We start from the raw sequence: 16,611 nt of genomic DNA, 5'->3' as shown, positions 1-16,611 counted from the left end.
GGGAGCCTCTGTTGCAGCTGCCCCCTGATTTGAGAGGGTCAAGCACCCCTTTATCCAGTGCTCGGCTGAGGCCTGACCTAGAGCCGCACCAGCTGGCAGCGGTGTTACTGCCATCATTGGATGATGTAGCTTGTGCGTAAGGTGTCAAAGAATGGTGTCCACAGGTGCATCAGGTCCTTGGTGCATTCTGTTATGACAGTGACACACCATTAACCAGCAGCAGGTTATGGAGCAGCTCTCCCTGCTAGGGTGTAGGCTTCAAATCAGAAAGTTTGAGGCAGCCCACCAGGTCCCTGTCTGTAGGAAGTGCCTGGGCCTCACTCTGAGGCCAGGAGAGATGGACCCTTACCTTGCAGGAGGGGTGCCATCAAGCGCAAGACTGACAAGAAAAGGTAAATATGTTGTGCATTATCAGAGAAAATAAATGGGGGAGTGATAGGTTCTTGTGGCTCGACTCGGCCTGAAGGCCCTTGCGAATCGACGTGACCCAGCCATACAGCCCTAGCAAATCGACGTGACTCAGCCCAACAAACCTCATGACTCGACTCAACTTGTTGTGGCACAATGGCCCTTGTGACTCAACTCAACTCAGCCTGATGGCCCTTGTGGCCTTAGCATAGGGAGCGGGGCCGGATGGGGCACTGCATCAAAACCAGTGCCCCAGTAAAAGGGCGGAGAGTCTTAGTGATCAGAAACTCCTTGATGGGGGGCACTGAGGCTCCCATTTGTTGCCCGGATAACCTCTCTAGAGAGGTATTTTGTCTTCCTGGAGCGCATGTCAGAGATGTTAGGAAGGCTCTGCCACAGCTCATTAAGCCAGAAGGCTACTATCCTCTTATAGTCATTCAGGATGGGTCCTGGGAAGCTGTGACAAGAAAAATGAGTAATATTAAAAAGGACTTTGCATCCATGGGAAGGTTGTTGAAGGGATCAGGGGTGCAGGTAGTGTTCTCCTCTGTCGTCCTGCTGGGTGACCGGGACCCAGAAAGAAGGAGGAGAATGGGACAGATGAATGACTGTCTGAGGGGGTGGTGTCTGGACCAAGGCTTTGGATATTTTGATCTTGGGCAGCCCTTTGAGAAGCTGGGTATGTGGGCTGATGACCGACTCCAACTCAGCAAGTGGGGCACAAGTGTGTTGGGGAGCAAGCTCTCTGGGCTGGTTACCAGGGCTTTAAACTAGGTTTGATGGGGAAAGGGAGGGGAGTTAGAAGTGACAGAGAAGGGCTGGGGGAAGTTGTCACTGCTGTCACTGTTGAAGATAGTAGGGAAAAACCTCTGAGTTGTCCCATAGGATCGTCCAAGGGCTCCTCAGAGAAGGTAATGGTCCCGATACCCTGTCTGGAATCTTCTTCTTGCATCCCTTCAGGGGTAACTGCACCTGCTGCTTCCCTAAAGTGCCTGTATACCAATGCATGGAATAAACAGGTGGAGCTTGAGATCTGTGTTTGGTCGCAGGGCCATGATTTCATTGCGATCACAGAGACGTGGTGAGACAGCTCGCATGATTGGAACACTGTCATGGAAGGCTATGTCCTTTTTAGGAAAGACAGGATGGGGAAGCAAGGGGGTGGGGTTGCCCTATCTGTGAAGAAGCAATTAGAGTTTACCTAGCTCCAGCTGGGGGATGGTGAAGGACAAGTGGAGAGCTTGTGGGTGAGAATCAAGGGGTGGGATGGTATGGGAGACACTGTTGTGGGGGTGTACTACAGGTTACCAGATCAGGAGGAGGAAGTCGATGAGGCCTTCTACAAGCAGCTGGTAGTAGCCTCACAATCCCGGGCACTGGTTCTCATGGGGGACTTCAATTATCCAGACATCTGTTGGGTAAGCAGCTCGGCCAGGCACACACAGTCCGAACGGTTCATACAATGCGTTGAAGATAATTTTCTGATGCAGGTGGTGGAGGAGCCGACGAGGCGGGGGGTGCTTCTGGACCTTGTCCTTACCAACAGGGATGGGTTTTTTAGGGATGTGAAGGTTGGGGGCAGCTTGGGATGCAGCAACCATGAGATGGTGGAGTTCAAGATGGAACTTGGTGGAAGAAGTAAGGCAAAAAGCAGGATTACTACCCTGGACTTTCGGAGAGCCAACTTCAACCTCTTCCGGGACCTGCTTGGGGGTATCTCATGGGCTAGATTACTAGAAGGCAAGGGTGCTTGTGAGAGCTGGGCAACATTTAAACAGCACATCTTCCAAGCTCAGGATCTGTGCATCCCTAAGAGTAGGAAATCAGGGAAGTGGGGCAGGAAACCTGTGTGAATGAGCAAGGAGCTCATCGATAAGATCAAAAGGAAGAGGAAGGTCTATGAAATGTGGAAAAAGGGCCTGTCCCCTTGGGAGGAGTATAGGAGTGTTGTCAGGGCCTGCAGGGATGTGACAAGGAAGGCTAAAGCCCACCTAGAGATGAAGCTTGCAAAAGAGATAAAGGATAATAAGAAGTTTTTTTTAAGTATGTAAACAGTAAAAGGAAGACTAGGGATAACATGGGTCCCTTGCTGAACGAGGGGGGTGTCCTGGTAATGGGGGACAATGAGAATGCGGAGATACTGAATGCTTTCTTTGCTTCAATCTTTGCTTCAAGGACTCCCCCCCGGGACCCCTGGACCCTGGAGGGAGGAGAAAGGGTCTGGGAAATGGAGAGCTCCCCCTTGGTTGATGAGGGAGTGGTTCGGGAGCATCTGAGTGGGATCAATGCACACAAATCCATGGGCCCTGACGGGATGCATCCATGTGTGCTAAGGGAGTTGGCAGAGGTGATCACCGAACCGCTCTCTATCATCTTTGAAAGGTCCTGGAGAACAGGAGAGGTGCATGAAGACTGGAGAATAGCCAATGTCACTCCGGTCTTCAAGAAGGGCAAGAAGGAGGATCTGGGAAACTACAGGCCAGTCAGTCTCACCTCTGTCCCTGGAAAGGTGTTGGAACAGCTTGTTCTGGATGCCATCTCCAAGCAATTGAAAGAGAATAATGTTATGAGGAGTAGTCAGCATGGATTCACCAAGGGGAAGTCGTGCTCGACCAACCTCATTGCCTTCTATGATGGCATCACCAGCTGGGTAGATTGGGGGAGAGCGGTGGATGTCATCTACCTTGACTTTAGCAAGGCTTTTGATACTGTCTCCCACGACATCCTGCTAGCAAAGCTGAGAAAGTGTGGGATAGATAAGTGGACAGTAAGGTAGGTTGAGAACTGGCCGAATGGCCGAGCTCAGAGGGTGGTGATCAGTGGCGCAGAGTCCAGCTGGAGACCTGTGACTAGCGGTGTTCCCCAGAGGTTGGTGCTGGGTCTGGTTCTGTTCAACATCTTCATCAACGACCTTGATGAGGGAATAGTGTTCACCCTCAGCAAGTACACCGATGACACAAAGCTGGGAGGAGTGGCTGACACACCAGAAAGCTGTGCTGCCATTCAGTGAGACCTGGACAGGCTGGAGAGATGGGCAGGAAGAAACCAAATGAAGTTTAACAAGAGCAAGTGTAGAGTCCTGCACCTGGGAAGGAACAACCGTATGTATCAGTACAGGCTGGGGGTGACCTGCTGGAGTGGAGCTCTGAGGAGAACCTGGGGGTCATGGTGGACAACAGGTTGACCTTGAGCCAGCAGTGTGCCCTCGTGGCCAAGAGGGCCAATGGGATACTGGCGTGCATTAAAAGGAGTGTGGTCAGCAGGTCAAGGGAGGTGATCCTCCCCCTCTACTCTGCCCTGGTCAGGCCTCACCTGGAGTAGTGTCCAGTTCTGGGCTCCCTGGTACAAAAAAGACAGGGATCTCCTGGAAAGAGTCCAGCGGAGGGCCACAAAGATGATACGGGGCCTGGAGCATCTCCCCTGTGAGGAAAGGCTGAGAGACCCGGGCCTGTTCAGCCTGGAGAAAAGAAGACTGAGGGGGGATTTTATCAATGTGTATAAATACTTGAAGTGTGGGAGACAGAGGGATTAGGCCAACCTCTTTTCAGTGGTTTGTGGGGACAGGACAAGGGGTAATGGCCACAAGATGGAGCACAGGAAGTTCCGCACCAACATGCGAAAGAACTTCTTCATGGTGAGGGTGATGGAGCACTGGAACAGGCTGTCCAGGGAGGTTGTGGAGTCTCCTCTGGAGATATTCAAGGCCTGTCTGGATGCCTACCGGGGCAGCCTGCTCTAAGGAACCTGCTTTGGCAGGGGGGTTGGACCCGATGATCTCTCGAGGTCTCTTCCAACCCCTACAATTCTGTGATTCTGTGAATTAGCTTGACTTGGCCAGAAGGCCCTTGTGACTCAGCTCAACTCAGCCTGATGTCACACTCGACTCGACTTGACTTGCCCACCTATCCTCATGACTTGACTCGATTCAATTCAACTCGGAACAACAGCTCTTGTGACTTGACTTTACTCATCCAAACACAGCCCTCGCAACTCAACTCAACTCAGCCTGACTGCCCTCACCACTCACCTTGCCTCATCCCAAAGGCCCTCTCAACTTGGATTGACTTGGCCAGAAAACCCCTGCGACTCGACTTGACTCAGCCCAATGGCACTCACAACTTGGCTCAATTCAGCCAGAAGGTCTTTGAGACTCGACTTGACTCAGCTCAACGGCCCTTGTGGCTCAACTCGATTCGGCCCGACAGCCCCCACAGTTCGACTCAGCTCAGCCCGATGGCCCACGCAGCTCAACTTGGCTCAATCCGATAGCCATCCCAAATCAACTCAACCCGACTCAGCCATATGGCCCCCATGGCTAGACTCAATTCAGCCCAACTATCCTCGTAACTTGACTCAACTTGTCTCAACTTGGCACAACGGCCCTTGCGACTCAACTCAGCATGATGGCTCTGATGAATCGACTTGACTCATCCTGAAGGCCCTTGCAACTTGTCTCGACAAGACTCAGCCCGATGGCCCTCATGACTCTACTCGACTCGGCCTGACAGCCCTCTCGACTCAACTCAACTCGACTCAGCCCAACGGCCCTTGCGACTCGACTCAGCCTGATGGCCCTCACGAATAGATGTGACCTGGCCCTACAGCCTTAGTGAATCAACAAGACTCAACCCCACAACCCTCACGACTCAACTCAACTTGGCTCGGCACAATGGCCCTTGCAACTTGACTAGGCCCAACGGCCCTTGTGACTCAACTTGACTTGTCTTGACAGCCCTCTCGACTTAATTCAGCTCGACCCAATGGCTCTCATGATTCAGCTGGACTCAACAAAATGACTCTTGTGATTTGACTCAAATCAACTCATCTTGAATGCCATCGCAACTTGGCTCACCTCGAACCAACACCCCTCGCGACTTGATTCGACTCAGCCCTAAGGCTCTTGTGATTCGACTCAGCCCAACTTGGCCTGACAGCTCTCACAAATCACCTCAACTTGGCCCGCTGGCCCTTGCGAATCGACTCGACTCTGCCTGATGGCTCTTGCGACTTGACTCGACTTGCCTTGTCCCAACAGCCCTCACAACTTGACAGGAATCATCCCGACAGCCCTCGCGACTCAGTTTGACTCGTTAAGATGGCCCTCACGACTCGAATCCTCTCGGCCTGACGGCCATCTCAACTCAACTTGACTCGGCCCGACGGCTCTCCTGATTTGACTTGATTCAGCCCAACAGCCCTCACAACTCGACTCGGCACAGCCCGACAGCCCTCGCAGCTGACTTGATTCAGCCCGACAGCCCTAGCAACTCGACTCTACTCAGCCTGACAGCCCTTGCCACTTGGCTCGATTTGGTCAGAAGGCCCTTGCAACTCGCCTCGACTTGACTTGACTCCACCCGGCAGCCCTCATGACTTGACTTGCCCAACTATCCTCACAACTTGACTCAGCTCGATATGGCACAATGGCCCTTGGGACTCGACTCAACATACTGTTACACTGCCTTTGGTATCAATCCAACCCTCTGGCATAGATGACAGGCAGAGACTGGGACAGGTGAAATCCAGTTGAGGCAGAAAGAAAAGATATTCCCAAAGGGCAGCAGGGAAACCCTGAGATGCCTTGGGTGACAGCATGGTCTCCAACTGTTATTATAATTAACTGCTCTGACCCAGGTTACTTAGCAATCTGCAGCAGTTTGGGACCAGCTTGGTTGCAAGAGAAGAGATTGGGGATTCTGGAGGAGGACTGGTGTCTGAAAAAGCCACACATACACACATAAAAAAAGGTCCAGAACACAGTGGTGTAAGATCCAGGTTTATTTCCTTTGCACCAGCAATAATGGGATCTCTTTATTCTTAAGCAAAACTCTTCAGGAACAGGGCAAAATTGGGACCGTAGATTGAATGTGGAGGGAAATTATTCAGGAGTCCTGTAATTCAGGGAAGAAGATGAAAAGAATCGGTGATATTATTATTTTTTTTTTCCCAATGCTTACAAAGGTGACTGGTGCCTCAAATCTGTTCTGCAAGGCAGAAAGAGGTGTGTCAGTGTTGAAAACATTGTGTGCAGTTAAGTCTCTTCAGGAAATTGAGGGGTTTTAGCTGTAGAATGATCACCCCTTCCATCCCCCAAAACATCCATGAAGATGATCCCCTTTGTAGAACCTTGGGGCACCTTGCAGCCATGATTCACTGGAATGTGGCTGGGATGTATTAAGAAGATCAAATGGGACTAATCATGAAATTAGTTAAACTTCTTCCGCACTGAAGAGGCAATAGATGGAGTCTGAGAAAGTAGGAGGCCAAATGGCAAGGGAGACATCAAAATAGAGTCTAGAAGAAACCATGAAGATGGTGGAAATATGAGTGTAGTGTTGAGAATATTCCTTTGCTTCAACCCAACATTTTTTCCCTTCAAAGCCACACCCTCTCATTTTACGATGATAGTAATTTCCTAGTGCATTATTAAAAAGATGAGAATGCATATACTCACCCCATTGTCATTGAAGCTGTGGTCACTGATCATCAAAGTTGACAGGGTTCTGAAAAACAAACACTGTTATAGTGGGGCTACCAAGGGGCTCCTGGTGCCCTTTATCCTGAGTCTCTCTGAAATGCATGGCAGTGACAACCCAGGATCTCTGGGTGGTGTGGTAAGGGAAGAAGGGCTGCTTAAGAGTGGAAATACTCACCCTTGCAGCACCCACATCCTGAAAAGATAAGAGAGCAGAACATTGTGAGGACCCTACTTTGCTCCCACCACAAAATCTATCCTCTTTGTACACTCCCTACCCCTCCCAGACCCTGGGACAATAGTTGGACCAGGACAGGAGATGTTCCTGAGGTCCGCTCAACTCTTTTGCAAACCCAATCCATCCTGAAGCAGAAGATAGGGCTCAGGCCAGGGTTGCCTTCTCAGGGCTACGATGCTCCTGGTTTTGTTCCCCCACACCCAGCCTTGGGAACACGGGGAAAGGGCAACTGCCTGTTAGTTCCTGATGAGATGGATGTTGTGGTCTGTTGCAATACTCACATAGATGACTGGGGGCTCGAAGCCATTCTGTGGAAAGTTGGGGAGAGAAAGAGGAAGGGGGAGAGAGAGAGAGAGACAGAGGTGAGTTCTAAGGGCACCAGGAGGTACAGGAGTGGCTGGGGGTGGAACCCCTGGAAATACAGGCCACAGAGTGAGTGACTAGGCATTCCCAAGCCCTGATGGACATGGCCCTTTCCAGACAATACACAGCACCTGCCCTGAGATATCTGCTGGTCTTCTTTCATCAGCTATCCACTGCATTCTGTGGGATGCATTAGCAAGAGCAGGCTAATGGAGTCAGGGGAGGGAGTTTTCCTTTCTTGTTTGTACTGAGGAGGGAAAGAGCACAGAACTGGTGTGGGCTCCAAGGACAAGGAGGTGACACCATTCTGGTGAGGATGCAGAAGAGACTGCACCAAAGTTCTGATACCTACAAACCCACATCTCCCTCCTTCACGTTCCACTGCTACCCAATGTTCCCCATCTTGCAATCCACTTTAGAACCTCCCATACTCGTGTGACAACCTGTTCTCAGTGTTTCCCTTTCATCTCAGTTCTCCCCATCATTTCACTCCCCTTTTCCAGTGTTTCCTAAGTGGTCTGCTTTGCACTGTTGTCTAGTTGTTTCCTCATCTTCATGTATCTATGAATTTGTAATGTCTCACAGTGCTCCTCCTTCCTGTTTCCTCATGTGTTAGTGTCACCCAGTTTACCTTACAGCCCAGTATCTCACAATTCCCAGCTCATTCCTGTCTCTCTGGGACTCCCACATCTTGGACACCCGTCTCTTTCATTTTACACTACCAACAAATTCCTGGCATCTTCCAGAATCTCCAGGATCACCCATCTTTCCTTGAACCCATACCTGCCCACAGCCTGAACTGCCTATAAACTAGTGCCACTTCAGTTCTCCCAGCTCCTACCACCTACTAATTCCTTGTATCCTCACAAGCAACAAAATGAAGTGGTAGAGGCCCTATCCTCCCCTTCTTCAAAGGGGACTGGAGAGAGCACAGAGACCAACTCTTCCTGGATGGGCTCAGTGAAGGGCAGAAAGACAATGAGTCCAAGTTGAGACAGCTTGGAAATTTCATGGTGAAGAAAAGACTACTCTTCCTGGGGAGTGGCATAGTACTGCTGGCACAGGATCAAGGGGAAGTAATGGGTTTCCATGTGGTGACACTTTCAATAATGTCCTGACACAGTCCTTGAAGAGTGTGCAAGAGGTTAGGGGCCAAGCCTTACCCTAAGCAAAGGAGAAACTGAATACATTGTGGGTTACCTCCCCCAAATCCCTCCTTAGTTATCCCAGGGAGGACCTCAATTCTTACCCCATTGTCATTGAAGCTGCGGTCACCAACCCTATTCCAGTTGAAGCTGCCATGGTTCTGAAAAACAAACACTGTTATAGTGGGGCTACCAAGGGGCTCCTGGTGCCCTTTCTCCTGTGTACCACATGGCAAAGAAAACCCAAGATCTCTGTGTGGGATGGTAATGGAAGAATGGCTGCTTGAGAGTGGAAACACTTACCCCTGCATCACCCACAGGATCCTGAAAAGATGAGAGAGCAGAGTGTTATGAGGATGCTACTTTGCTCTCACCACAAAATCTATCCCCTTCATACACTCCCTATATCTCCCAGGTTGTTAAGGGCCCTGAAGCCAGGTCAGAGGAAAGAGCTCAGGTCATGAGCAGAGTTATGTCTATGTGCAACCATTTAGGGGAAGAAGAGGGGGAGGGGAAGGGTGTAGACCCTGGGGAAAACAGTTGGACTGGGACAGGGGATGTTCCAGAGGTCCGCTCATCTCTTTCACAAACCAGATCCACAAACCAGAGTGTGCAAGAGGTTAGGGGCCAAGCCTTACCCTAAGCAAAGGAGAAACTGAATACATTGTGGGTTACCTCCCCCAAATCCCTCCTTAGTTATCCCAGGGAGGACCTCAATTCTTACCCCATTGTCATTGAAGCTGCGGTCACCAACCCTATTCCAGTTGAAGCTGCCATGGTTCTGAAAAACAAACACTGTTATAGTGGGGCTACCAAGGGGCTCCTGGTGCCCTTTCTCCTGTGTACCACATGGCAAAGAAAACCCAAGATCTCTGTGTGGGATGGTAATGGAAGAATGGCTGCTTGAGAGTGGAAACACTTACCCCTGCATCACCCACAGGATCCTGAAAAGATGAGAGAGCAGAGTGTTATGAGGATGCTACTTTGCTCTCACCACAAAATCTATCCCCTTCATACACTCCCTATATCTCCCAGGTTGTTAAGGGCCCTGAAGCCAGGTCAGAGGAAAGAGCTCAGGTCATGAGCAGAGTTATGTCTATGTGCAACCATTTAGGGGAAGAAGAAGGGGAGGGGAAGGGTGTAGACCCTGGGGAAAACAGTTGGACTGGGACAGGGGATGTTCCAGAGGTCCGCTCATCTCTTTCACAAACCAGATCCATCATGAGGCAGCAGATAGGGCTCAGGCCAGGGCTGCCTCCTCAGGGCTAGGATGCTCCTGGTTTTGTTCCCCCACACCCAGCCTTGGGAGCACAGAGAAAGGGCAACTGCCTGTTAGTTTCTGATGCGATAGACACTGTGGTCTGTTGCAATACTCACATAGATGACTGGGGGCTCGAAGTCATTCTGCAAGGAAGAGCGAGAAAGAGAGTGTATAGGTGCTTACGGATTATCCTGTGCATCTCCTGGGGCCCTGATGTTAGGTATTTGTGGAATCCACCTTCTTCCCAAGTTCTCCTGGCTCAGTCAACCATTTATCTCCCAACATACATGTTTTATCACTCCAGTTTTCTGAGATATGTTCTTTCTCCCCTTCCATATTCTGCCACATATCCCTTCATACTCACCCCATTGTTGTTGAAGCTGCCATCCCCAGCACTGTTCCCATTAAAGCTGTTAGAGTCCTGGAAGGAATATACAGAGGCTATAGCTGTGGTCCTGCCATGACTGGGGCGGCAGGAGGGAGGGTGGGGGAAGATGGAGGGGGAGCAGGAGTGAGTGAGTGGCAAAGACAGAGGGAAAATAGGGTCAGATTTCTATTTCTCACTCCCCTCATACTTAGTGGGTAGCTTGGAGAATAAGATCCTCCTAATGCCCCCACTCTTAGGACCCACTATGGTTGTAGCCAGGATGTTCTCAGTCCCTTGGCAACCTCCTCCCTCTCATTGTCCCCTCGCAGGGGCATGACTGGTCCCCATATATCCTGAACCACCCAGTCCCTCCAAATTTTCCTACCAGGGGAGCTGCCTTAGTGCCTCCAAGCACAAGGAGACAAACAGCCAGGAATGCAACACAGATCTCTTCCTTCATGGCTTCTTCTTTGCAACAGGGTACTCAGTCCTTCAGGCAGGGTCAATATACAATGCTGAGGCTGGGGCTGGATTTATAGGGCACAGCCAGATCTTGCCACATCAGCTTTGCCTGAGCCAGCCCCGATATCCTGACCCAACCCATGGTTTTCCTGGTATCACATGCCCCAACCTTGGCTTATCACTGTCTCCTAATCTCTCTCCACCACTCCCTTTTGTGGGAATATACCTTTGTTTTGATCTTTCAAAGAGGGACATTGGCAGTTTCACGCCCATACTCCATTTTAGATCAATGTTTGATATTAAGCCACTTTGTTCAAACTGTGGAACAGTGCAGTTTGGAAAGTTTCCTCAAATGAAGAAACACTCCCTAATCCCTGGTGCCAGGCCCTGCCCCAGGGCTGCCTTGTTCCACTGACAGATGATTTGTACCTCTGTGTGGTGGTACCCTGCCACTCCCTGGGATAATCCCAGCCTTTCTGTAGAGACCATTGGTCTGATGACTGGTTTTAATAAGTCTCCCCAAACTCAGGATGAAACAACATATTCAGATTTAGCCCTATCCTTCTCCTTGTCTGGGAAATATCTCCTTGGTGCCATATCTTTCTCAAGGCCCTCTGCTCTAGGAGGATGCCAGGTAATGACTTTCAAACAACCTTGGTTTGGGCAAAGGCCATTGTGAGCTCTGACTTTCCTCAGTCTTCAGACATAATGAACCTGGCACTTATTTTGGCAATGACTGTGCAAGGCTCCTGTCCAGGGCTGGCAAACAGGAGAAAAGTATCTCCAATAAATATTTGCGAATGTTATCAAACGAGATGCCTATTCAGAGAGCAAGCTGTACCCAGAATGGTCCAGAGGCCTCATGGTGATAGAAGTGTTTCTGCAGTGGGCACCCTTCAGTTGGAGGTTTGAAGCTTTCCATCCTTCCCTGCTCCTGCCCCCCCCTCCCCCCATTTTACCATTCCCCTTCCCCCCCCCCCCCCCGCCCCCTTCCACTAGGCTGGGCAAGGCTGAGACCAGTGATTCAGGGAGCAGTTCAGGAGAGAAGGACTGAGGCTTGTGTGGGGCAACATACTACCTCCAGCCCGAATGGTGCCCCATGGCAATAACCTATTACACCCATGTCTCTGCTAGCCAGAATGGAGCTGACAGGGACAGGAAGGGGATTATCTCCCCGACCTGCCCCACAATGGGAGCTCCACAGCTGTGGCCTGGGACCAGCTGGTGTCCCCAGGACAAGGGAGATGTCATCAGAGATCCTGGAGATGGTGGGGGCTGGAACACAGAGCAGGTGGGGAGAGGTTGAGGTACATGTGTTTGTCCAGCCAGGAAATGAGAAGGCATGGGAGTATCAGTCCCAGCAGCAGCAGACTCATTCCCCAGAGAGGGCTGAGGAGGGGTTAGAGACAGACTCTTCTTGGAGGTGCCCAGCAAATGTGACAGGGTCACTAGCGCAATTGAAGTGCATCTACACCAATGCATACAGTATGGGCAACAATCAGGAGGACCTGGAAGCCATTGTACAGCAGGAAAATGGTGATGTAGTTGCCATCTCAGAAACATGGTGGGATGGTTCGCACAACTGGGGTGCTACATTGGATGGCTACAAACTCTTTGGAAGGGATAGGCTAAGAAGGAGAGGGGTTGGGATAGCCCTGCATATTAGGGAGTGTTTTGACTGTCTAGAGTTTAAAAATGGCTAAGACAGGATTGAGTGCTTGTGGATAAGAATCAGGGGGAAGACCAATGAGGCAGATTTCATAGTTGGTAGTCTGTTATAGACTGCCCAACCAAGCTGAAGTGGCAGATGAAATATTCTATAAGCAGCTGGGAGAAATCTCTTATCTGTAGCCTTTGTGCTCATGTGGGACTTCAACTTAACAAATATCTGCTGGAAGTACAACACAGAAGAGAGAAAACAGTCTACGAGGTTTCTAGAGTGTGTGGAAGAAAACTTCCTGACAGAGATGGTGAGAGAGCCAACCAGGGACGCTATGCCCCCCCCCCCCCCCCCCAAGATCTTTTGCTTGTGAACAGAGAAGTTGTGGGTGATGTGAAGGCTGGAGGCCACCTTGAGCATACTGATTATGAATTAATAGAGTTTTTTATTCTTGGAAAAGTAAGGAGGGGGGTTAGCAGAACTGCCACCCTGGACTTCCAGAGAGCAGACTTTGGACAGAGAACTGTGGCTAGAGCTGAGGAAGAAAAAGACCTTTGGAAGAAGGGGCAGGCCACTCAGGAGGACTATAAAGATGTTGTGAGGCTGTGCAGGGAGAAAATTAGAAGGGCCAAAGCCCAGCTGGAGCTCAGTCTGGCTACTGCTGTTAAAGACAATAAAAATGTTTTTTTTAAAGGAGGACTAAGGAGAAACTCCATCCTTTATCGGATGTGGGGGGAAACATAGTGACAAGAGATGAGGTACTTCAGGCCTTCTTTGCCTCAGTCTTTAGCAGCAAGTCCAGTTATTCTTCAGGTACCCAGCCCCCTGAGCTGGTAGATAGGGACAGGAAGCAGAGTGAAGCACTCATAATGCATGAGGAAATGGTTAGTGGCCTGCTAAACCACTTAGACACGTGCAAATCTATGGGGGCCAGATGGGATCCTCCAAGGGGTACTGAGGGAGTTGGCGGAAGTGCTCACCATGCCTCTTTCCATCATTTCTCGGCAGTCGTGGCTATCAGGGGATGTCTCCCATCACCCACTTTACGGCTAGCAAATGTGATGCCCATCTACTAGAAGGGCCGGAAGGAAAATCCAGGAAACTACAGGCCTGCCAGTCTGACTTTGTTGTGGGGGAAGCTCATGGAGCAGATTATCTTGAGTGCCATCATGCAGCACACAGAGGGCAACCAGGTGATCAGGCCCAGTAAGCATGGGTTTATGAAAGGCAAGTCCTTCTTGACAAACCTGATCTCCTACAAAAATGTGGCATGTAGGAAGCTCTAGAGGCCTCTAATGAGTTCTAGGATTTTCTAATGTCTTCTAATGAGCGTGTTTAACTGCCCTTGACCTAGGAAGCTGCAAGAGAGGGGGGGGAGGGGAGAGATTATCCAATTAGGATAGGGAAAAGGTTCTTCACTGAGAAGGTGGTCAGGCACTGGCACAGGCTCCTCAGAGAAGTGGCCATGGCACCAAGCCTGTTGAAGTTCAAGAAACATTTGAACAATGCTCTCAGCCATATGGTTTGATGTTGTGTGGCCCTGTGTGGAGCCAGCAATTGGATGTGGTGATTTTTGTGGGTCCCCTCCAACTGGGGATATTCCATAGTTCCACGATTCAGGAGTCGAGGTTCCAGGAGCCTTGAGGAACACCTGACAGTTCTCTGAGACTCTTGAGTGTGTCTGGTGCTGTTTGGAAAGGGAATTCACTACAGTATGGGTCTGAGGAAGCTCTAGAAGCCTCCTCTAACAAGATCTAGGGTCTTCCAATGAATGTGCTTGACTGCCTGTGTTGGTTTTACCTTGCTGGGCAGCTAACTTCCACCACAACTGCTCTCTCGCTCTCCCTCCTCAGAGGAAGAGAGGGAGAAGAAAGTATGCTGGAAAGAAAAAAAAAAAAAAAGGCTCACAGGTTGACATAAGGATAATTTAATTAAAGGGAAAACAAAGAGGGAAAAAAAAGCAAGCAAGCAACCAAAAAAAAAAAAAACAAACAAGCAAAAGCTGCATGGAAGCACAGTGAGATATAAAAAATTATTCCCTACTTCTCATCAATGAGCGATGTTTGTCCATGTCCCGCAAAGCAGGGCCTCAATATGCATAGTGGGTGTTTGGGAGGACAGACATCTCCATAGAACCATAGAATTATTAAGGTTGGAAAAAACCTTCAAGATCATCTGGTCCAACCATTACCCTACTACCAATGTTCGTAATGAGAGACACCCTCTCTCCTTCCCCTTTTATTGCTGAGTGTGATATCATATGGTATGGAATATCCCTTTGGTCAGTTTAGGTCAGCCGCCCTGGTGATGTCCCCTCATTACCTCTTGCCCACCCCCAGCCTACTGCCTTTGGGGGGCGGTTTGAAGAGAGTCTTGATGCTGTGCCAGCACTGCTCAGCAACAGACAAAACACTGGTGTGATACCAATGTTCTAGCTACTAGTGCAGAGCACAACACTATATGCACCACTGAAGGGAAAGTAATCTCCATTCCAGCTAGACCCAGTACAACCTCCACCCTTTATTCCATAACATTTCTGTCACGCTCAGGTTCCACATACTTTAGTATATTGGTATTCTCATCACCACTGTTCCCTGTTCTCTAGCATATAGGTCAAGGGAGGTGATTGTCCCGCTCTACTCTGCGCTGGTGCGGCCTCACCTCGAGTACTGTGTGCAGTTCTGGGCACCACAGTATAAAAAGGACATGAAACTGTTGGAGAGTGTCCAGAGGAGGGCTACAAAGATGGTGAAAGGCCTGGAGGGGAAGACGTACGAGGAACGGCTGAGGTCACTGGGCCTGTTCAGCCTGGAGAAGAGGAGGCTGAGGGGAGACCTCATCACAGTCTACAACTTCCTCGTAAGGGGGTGTTGAGAGGCAGGAGACCTTTTCTCCATTAACAGCAGTGACAGGACCCGCGGGAACGGGGTTAAGCTGAGGCAGGGGAAATTTAGGCTCGACATCAGGAGGGGGTTCTTCACAGAGAGGGTGGTTGCACACTGGAACAGGCTCCCCAGGGAAGTGGTCACTGCACCGAGCCTGTCTGAATTTAAGAAGAGATTGGACTGTGCACTTAGTCACATGGTCTGAACTTTTGGGTAGACCTGTGCGGTATCAAGAGTTGGACTTGATGATCCTTAAGGGTCCCTTCCAACTCAGGATATTCTATGATTCTATATATCTGATCTATCTATCTATCTATCTAAATAGATATATATATGTACATCTTTTCGTTCTATAGGCCTCTCCCAAAACGTCCATAAGAACTGTTGATGATTTAGGCTTCATCTGCCGAAGTGGTCACTCAGGGCGGACCGAGCAGGATTTCTGGATGCCAGCACCAGCCTTGCTCCAGTTGTTGCTGCACTTGCCTGGTTCCTTGCAAAGTTGACCTGTTGTTGGTTCTGCAGTGTCTTCCTACAACACATAACTTAGATTACAGATTAGTTTTCTCCCAAGGTTAAGTCTCCTTGAGGAACACATCTTTTTGCATCACCCACCAGGTGTACCTCATTCCTTGGGTGAAGACAATCCCGTGAGTGGATTTGCCTTTTCCTTAGGCAGGAGCAACCCACGGTGCCTTCCCCAGACACTTCCCTACATGCACAACGGGGAATTTACCTCCTCCCACAGTATGTTGCGGTTTTGTTTCAGCAGGACCAGGATGATTGTCAGATCCTCTGGTATTAACTAGACAAGTGGCTTCTGGTAAATTCATGGCCCAGTGTTTCTGTGTCCCGTTGTGAGAAACAATCTGTAGACAATAACAGAGGTTCAGGCAAGGATCTCAGTGAAGTAGCATTTTTATTCATGGTTGCAATGGTGGACGTCATGCAAGCAAGAGCGCCCAGCGAAAGTATATCATAACTTTTTATTCCCTGTTACCTGACACTTGATTCCCCCTGTTTCCTCATTGGCTGAGTACTACAGGTTCACAAACTACTTGACGATTATTACTAAACCATATATGTACTAATTTATTTGACCAATCGTGGATTTTTTCTTTTCCTTTTTTTTTTTTTCATTCTACTCTTGTGACTAGAAGGCCTGTGATTTTTTGTTTTTACTGATTTTGCACTACTCATCCTCTTTTTCTTAGCTACCTTCCTTATTCTGGGACAGTGGAACTTTCCCCTTAACTGCTTAACATACTTCCCACAGCACTGTCACGCCTGCAAAATTACTTTTGAATATGCAAGTTTAGTGGAATTTTCCACTGGAAAAAAAAAATC

At 49.6% G+C, this 16,611-nt stretch overlaps 1 protein-coding gene across 4 annotated transcripts; it reads right to left on the bottom strand.

Annotated features, from left to right (window-relative positions):
* Positions 1–5,394: 5,394 nt before the first annotated feature.
* Positions 5,395–11,238, bottom strand: LOC310892875 (uncharacterized protein). 4 transcript variants are annotated; one of them, XR_014578536.1, is made up of 12 exons: positions 10,643–11,238; positions 10,255–10,311; positions 10,007–10,033; positions 9,553–9,573; positions 9,354–9,410; positions 8,933–8,953; positions 8,734–8,790; positions 7,616–7,731; positions 7,403–7,429; positions 7,062–7,079; positions 6,863–6,911; positions 5,395–6,299 (listed from the first exon to the last, which is right to left on the bottom strand). XR_014578536.1 is itself a non-coding variant. In XM_083821112.1 (11 exons), exons 1-10 carry the CDS (start codon positions 10,715–10,717, stop codon positions 6,885–6,887), a joined length of 387 nt encoding a protein of 128 aa, XP_083677238.1. In that variant the 5' UTR covers positions 10,718–11,238; the 3' UTR covers positions 5,401–6,299; positions 6,863–6,884. The 4 variants fall into 4 exon arrangements, 2 of the variants coding, with proteins under 2 accessions (XP_083677239.1, XP_083677238.1); XM_083821112.1 differs by lacking the exon at positions 7,616–7,731 and having other exon boundaries at positions 5,401–6,299; XR_014578537.1 differs by lacking the exons at positions 7,062–7,079; positions 7,403–7,429.
* Between the last annotated feature and the right edge of the window lie 5,373 nt (positions 11,239–16,611).

The sequence above is a fragment of the Anser anser genome, assembly GCF_964211835.1.
Source record: "Anser anser genome assembly, chromosome: 1".
NCBI lineage: Eukaryota > Metazoa > Chordata > Aves > Anseriformes > Anatidae > Anser > Anser anser.
This window is presented reverse-complemented; position numbering and strand designations above follow the sequence as displayed.